Here is a 6,930-nt window from a genome sequence, read left to right as displayed (position 1 = left end):
TTGTTTGCCCATAGGCCACTTTTGTAGTCACTCAACCGAAACAAGAACTCTGTCAATCCTGCTTTTAGTTGACCCATTTGCCTTATACCACGTAAACTTCTTACCCACGACAGGAAATTCCACCAAAAAATTCCTTTCAATGAAGTCATTGAAGCCAAGGATCTCACACTTTTGACTGCCACATTCTCTAATACCTCTCTTCTCCGAAGGATTTCTAACCGCATTAAAATCACCAAAGACAACACGCCCAATCTCGAGTTGTAGCTTTTAAAAGCAGATAGGTCCTCCCATAAAGGCAATTTATCTTTCATATTGCACATTTATGAGCGCACTATCCACATTAGACTTGATATGCTTCCCAAAAACAGCTATGAAACCTCACCCTCCACATGGCTTTCCTAACTAAATGCACATAATTAACCTTGGAAATAATGTTGAGTGGCATTATACATGTTGACAAGAAATCAAAATTGTTTAATTTAAAAACAAAACAGTGAGAAAATTTATGTTGGATAGATAAAAACTAAAATTAGTAAAGTTAAACACAATGTAGAAAAAAACATAGACAGAAGCCTCTTTCTAATTTAAAGTTACTTTTGTATACTAATTCTTTTAAAATTATAATGGACCTCTAATAAATGTGACCTCATAATTTTCCTATTTTGAGAAAAAAAGTGTTAAACTTGTCCATGCTAAAATGATATCTCATATCTTTGAAAGTTCAATCATTGAAGAGAAGAGATTACTCAAAAGCAAAAGGAAATGAAAGATATAGGTCCCATAACACAAAAAGTTTTGTCGGCCATTGATAATGTGTTTCCCTTTATATTGATATCATGTGCAAACATCTTAATTTTTTTAAAAATAATTCGTTTATGAATTAAACATAGTTTATATATTTGTAAAAATTATTTTTATTAATTTTGTAAAATATAATTTTTAATTTATTTATAAAATAATTTTACCTTGTATAGAGAAACGAACCTTTTTTTTTATTTTATAAAACATGTACCTTCAAAAGTACAATCTAACACCGAGTAAGCACTTATCCATAGTTTTTCAATTATTTTAGTAAAGATAAGTGGTACTTTTCTTTTCTTTTACTAAAAGTTCTTTTCTTTTTTTTTTTCCAACAGAAAAGGTTGGTCATATCTAGACCACGACTTTGAGAAATTCTAAATTTTTCTGTGTTATCTAGACTTACATTGCTGAAATAAACATAATTTATAAATTGTTATTTATTATAATTATTATAAATAAATATTACTAAAAAAATATTAAATAAAAATTAATTGTAAAAAATAAAAAATAATTAATTATTACATTAATTAAATAAAATATTATTTTATAAACTATAAAAATTGATATTTAAAATAACTTTTACGATAAATATTTTTAAATTAATATTTAATTAATCACCAAATTTTAAATATAAGTTATTGATAATTAATTAGATAACACTTTAAAAATTGTTTTATAAATTTTAAAGACTAAAATAATTATTTATATTAAAATTATATTTTATTAATAATATCTAATTTAATAAATATAATAATTAATTTTTATAAATTAATTCTTTTTTAGTAATTCTTTTTGTAATGTTTAAATAATAATGATAATAATAATAATAATACTACTACTAATAATAATAATAATAATAATATTAGTAGTAGTAGTAGTAATTGCAGAACAAAAAAATCAGTTACAATCAATTAAGTCTTCTGATTCTTTTTGTTATCACTTTGCCAATTCTTTAGATTTTGGGTTTGATCAGGTTTGCTTTCTGATGCTTTAACAGATAATTTTTTACAAAGAAAGTAATAAAGAGAAGTCACTTGTCCACTAACATTTCAACAACAAAATTGCACTTAAAAAGTACATACACATTATTTCAACTTACGACATAGTATCACAGTCTCACCTTCTTCTTGCAGATTAGTCTTTCAATATTTGAAGCATCCTATGAGGCTTATCTTTCAGAAACTTGTGCTTGCTTTCATGCAGCTGTGGTTGTGGTGGAGTTCTTCTATCCATGTTGATGCAGCAGATGACAGTTTAAACCCTGGTGATACAATCAACTCCTCTTTGCATCCACTGTATTCTAAGAGTAACAAATATCTTTTAGCATTTATTAAGATTGGAGGTCAAGTTGATTCTTTTCCTTACTTAGCAATAATGAGTGAGTATGACAATGCTATAGTTTGGGACGCTAATCAAGAACAATCTATCGACGACAGCGATGCAGTTCTATCCTTAAATTTATCTGGCGTGCTGAAAATAGAATATGCATCTGTGAAAAAACCAATTATTCTGTATTCTCCACCTCAACCTATCAACAACACTGTGGCCACTTTGTTGGACACAGGCAACTTTGTGCTTCAACACCTTCACCCCAATGGGACAAACACTCTCTTGTGGCAGAGTTTTGATTATCCCACCAACACTTTGATCCCCACCATGAAGTTAGGTGTTAATCACAAAACAGGCCATCGTTGGTTACTTTTTTCGCAGTTGACCTATGGGAGTGCGACTCGAGGTGCCTTTAGTCTTGAATGGGAACCGAGGGAACAAGAACTGATGATAAGGAGGCGAGGAAAAGTTTGTTGGAAAAGTGGGAAAGTGAGGAACAATAGATTTGAGAACATCCCAGAAGATGCACAAGGCGTGTTGAAGTACAGCATAGTGTCCAATGGGGATGAAGACACCTTCTCCTTCACATCTAAAAATGAAAGCCATACACGTCGGTGGTTCCTATCGGATACTGGGCAGTTATCTTGCAATTACAACGAGGGAGACGTTGCAAGAGCTGATCTGTGTTATGGATACAACAACACAGAAGGAGGGTGCCAAAGATGGCAGGATATACCTAAATGCAGGATTCCTGGTGATGTCTTTACCAAAAAGATTCTTCGCTCTAATTATCAAAACGTAACAGCTGACGAGAATGAGAATATTAGTTACAGCGATTGTGAGGCTGCTTGCTGGAGCGATTGTTATTGCAATGGATTCAAAGAATTCTCTAATGATGGAAGTGGATGTATGTTCTATCATTGGAATTCATCAAAAGATTATATAGTTGAAGCCACTGTTTCGGGTGAAGACATTTACTTACTTGAGAACAAAGGGAACATAATTCCTCATCATCAGGGTATGTCTAATGCCAACTTCATTTCATTTCTTTATAGACAAAAAGAAGTTTCATTTCTAATGCTTCCCATCACACCATAAAATATGTAGAGCAAAGTCTAAAGATTCCAATACCCTAAATTCAAATATACCCTTTATCTAGAGTGCATAATTCTTGAGCATTTCTTTCTTTGTACAACTTTACTGTGGATCTTAGGGAACTGCACCAAAACAAATTTCTGTTTTTAGCAGTCTTTGATCTCCAAATTGAAAAGGAAATAAGTCATTGGCTGCAACGCTTAAAAATGGCATTGCAAAACATTATAAAGCCATAAAATTAATAATTCATACTTGGAAGATTTTGAGTTGTTGTATGCAAATGCAGGTACTAAAAGGAGGATATGGATAAGTACAGGAATAGCAACTACTTTACTCATAATATGCGCATCCATTCTATGCCTGGCAATAAAGAAACGAAAACATGTGCTTCAAGGTACTTACATTCTTCTAACTCATTGTTAAAGAACAATTTGATCACTATATTTTCATATTTGATCATTGTCATCTGAACAGAGAAGAAAAGGAAAGAAATGAGTCTAATCGAAGATTTAGGAAATGATTTGAATAAGAAATACGGTTTAAAAGTATTGGATTATACATTGGTTGTGGCAGCTACAAATGAGTTTTCATCAGAGAATAAGTTAGGACAGGGAGGCTTTGGACCAGTTTATAAGGTGATTCAAATTACTCATCTTATGTGTTGGTAATTTTATTTCGGAGGACTAATGACCTTTTTGTTTTCATTTCTTTAGGGAACATTGCCAACAGGAGAGGAAGTTGCTATAAAAAGACTTGCAAGAAGTTCTACACAAGGAATGGTTGAGTTTAAAAATGAACTAACACTTATATGCGAACTTCAGCACATGAATCTTGTTCAACTACTTGGTTGTTGCATTCATGAAGAAGAGAAGATTCTAATTTACGACTATATGTCCAACAAAAGCTTAGATTTCTATCTTTTCGGTGAGAAATGTGTTGATCATTATTTAATTATCTGTTGTTTAGGATGTTAAAAAAATAAATGTTGTTTTCATTATCATGCAACTATCCAAAAACTTATGTAGGTGAACAATGATATTTCTCAATTATATTTACTATAATTACTCAAGTTTTCCTAGGCAGAGCATCATGAAGAAAAGTCACTTTTGCTTTTTACATTTTTATAGTATACATTCTAATGTACATCACTACTATATGTCCATGGAGAAGATTGTACAAGAAGCAAATTACTCGATTGGAATCGGCGCTTTAGCATAATAAAAGGGATTGCTCAAGGATTATTGTATCTTCACAAGTACTCAAGACTAAAAGTCATTCATAGAGACTTGAAAGCTAGTAACATACTTCTTGATGAAAATATGAATCCAAAAATATCAGATTTTGGAATGGCTAGAATGTTTACTCAACAAGACTCGATATCAAATACGAACAGGGTTGTTGGGACATAGTGAGCATGCTAAACTCAGTTAAATTTATCATATATCAATGTATAAATAAAATTTATTTTCTCATGTGAAATTTCTTGCAGTGGTTATATGTCTCCAGAATATGCTATGGAAGGAATATTTTCTACGAAGTCTGATGTGTACAGTTTTGGCGTATTGTTGCTTGAAATAGTTAGTGGAAGAAAAAACACAAGTTTTTATGACGATGATCACCCTTTGAATCTAGTTGGACATGTATGTAACATTAAGTTCGATAAGTTCGTTTTTTAACATGATATTATTATTATATCTAATTTGAGTAAATACATACAGGTATGGGAGTTGTGGAAAGATGACAAATATTTTGAATTAGTGGATCCATCACTAAATGAGGTATTTGATCACGAGGAAGTGCAAAGGTGTATTCATATTGGTCTCTTATGTGTTGAGCATTATGCAAATGATCGACCCACAATGAGTGACATTATATTAATGTTGACAAGCAAGAGCCCAATAGTGTCCTTACCTCAAAAACCAGCATTCTATGTTCAAAGGTATATGTATAATGAGAATTTATCTTCCTTAGAATTGTGTACTGGTTCTACAGTAGAAATTACTTCTTCTACAGTAGAAATGACTACTTCTACCTAAATATTTATGTACTGATTTTGAAAGAAAGTAAAATGACTACTTTTACATAAATATTTATATACTAATTTAAAAAGAAATTGACTTGTGATTATCACTTAAGAATCATTTCTTTGTTGATAAAAAAATCACTTAAGAAATATTTGTTAGATTGTAAAGAAAGCATAAATTCGTCCTTTTGGTGAAGAGCCAAAAGTTATCGATAACAAAGTCAGATTTACCGATGGACTTTTATCACGAATTTGAATTCATAAATAAATTCAGCATTACTTAAAGATATGACTACGAGTCTGAATTCGTAGATTAATTCAGTTTACTGACAGATTATTATCCACAGATATCTATTCGTAAGTAAATTTTTACATTATCCACAAATTTTACCCTCGAATGTATATCTAAAAGTAAATTCAATATTATTATTAATTATTAGTATAAATATTTTTATTAACAATATTAAGAATATAAATAATCTTAATATTTTTAGAACTTTTAATAATATAAATAATATCAATCATAATAATTATATACATAATATTAAAAATATTATCATAATATAAATAATTATAAAATCATAACTAATATTCATAAATAATAATAATAATAATAAATAATAATAATTATAATATAATAATAAGCATAACATGACAACAAAATTTGGTTGGTGTAATATTGGTTAAAGTTTTTTTGGTTATTGAAAATACTTAGTTTCGAGTCTCACTCATTGTAATTTATTTCTAATTTTTAATTTCTAATATTTATACCACCAATTGAAGAAAAGAAAAAGTTTGAAGAAAAGAAACTCAAATCATAGGGAAAAAAAAGGGTTGATGAAACAATTCATCATTTTTTTACATGTTATTTTTTGTTTTTTAATTTCGACTAATGCAAAATAATTTATGTATGTATGTTAAATTTTTATCATCGTAGAAATTGAACAAAAGAAGAAAATGCGGATACTTTGTTTCCGCTAGTTAATAATAATTATAATAGTATAGCAATTGTCAATAATAATTCTAAAAGTAGACATAAATAATATATATAAATATTAATTAAAAATAATAATAAAAAGAATTAAATAATAATTAAAAAATTTAAAATAAAATATACTGAATTATCTATGAATTTATTTATATATTGGAGTTGGTAAGTAATTGATTTTTTTATTTAGATTATAAGTATTAAATTAAAAAAATTTATATAATAATCAATATATATAAAGCTTCTTATAAAGTGAAAAAAAAATCAATAATAATTAACAAATACTCTCTTTTATAAACAATGAATACTTTCTTTGTATCTAACAATGAGTACACTATTGAAAAAGTTAAAACAGGAAAGAAAATCATCTTCAAAAATGGAGACTCCAATTTGATTGGGTCATAACCTCAATCAAAAAATGAGAAAGCTATAAAATATAAATAATTGAATCTTTCTTAAAGCAATGGCCGACAAAACTTTTATTCGTTTCACTTTCTTTGACTATCAATAATTTCGGGTGCAGATACGTTAACACCATGAAGAATAACATACACACTTTAAGTCCTAATAAATTAATATTTTAATTATATTTAATTTATTTTTAATTTAAAATATTATTATGTTATTATAAATGGTTATAAAGTATATTTATTTTATGGTTTAGGTGCAAAAAATCTTCTAACCCTATAAAATC

At 28.5% G+C, this 6,930-nt stretch overlaps 1 protein-coding gene across 1 annotated transcript; it reads left to right on the top strand.

Moving 5' to 3' along the window:
• Positions 1 to 1,837: 1,837 nt before the first annotated feature.
• LOC137826982 (putative serine/threonine-protein kinase receptor) lies at positions 1,838 to 5,312 on the top strand. Its single transcript, XM_068633154.1, has 7 exons — positions 1,838 to 3,148; positions 3,512 to 3,619; positions 3,700 to 3,860; positions 3,939 to 4,149; positions 4,396 to 4,633; positions 4,715 to 4,865; positions 4,944 to 5,312. Exons 1-7 carry the CDS (start codon positions 1,963 to 1,965, stop codon positions 5,259 to 5,261), a joined length of 2,373 nt encoding a protein of 790 aa, XP_068489255.1. The 5' UTR covers positions 1,838 to 1,962; the 3' UTR covers positions 5,262 to 5,312.
• The last annotated feature ends 1,618 nt before the right edge of the window (positions 5,313 to 6,930 follow it).

Source organism: Phaseolus vulgaris, chromosome 11, assembly GCF_000499845.2.
Source record: "Phaseolus vulgaris cultivar G19833 chromosome 11, P. vulgaris v2.0, whole genome shotgun sequence".
Lineage (NCBI taxonomy): Eukaryota > Viridiplantae > Streptophyta > Magnoliopsida > Fabales > Fabaceae > Phaseolus > Phaseolus vulgaris.
Note: the sequence above shows the minus strand (reverse complement) of the source record. Positions and strands in the feature narration are given on the sequence as shown.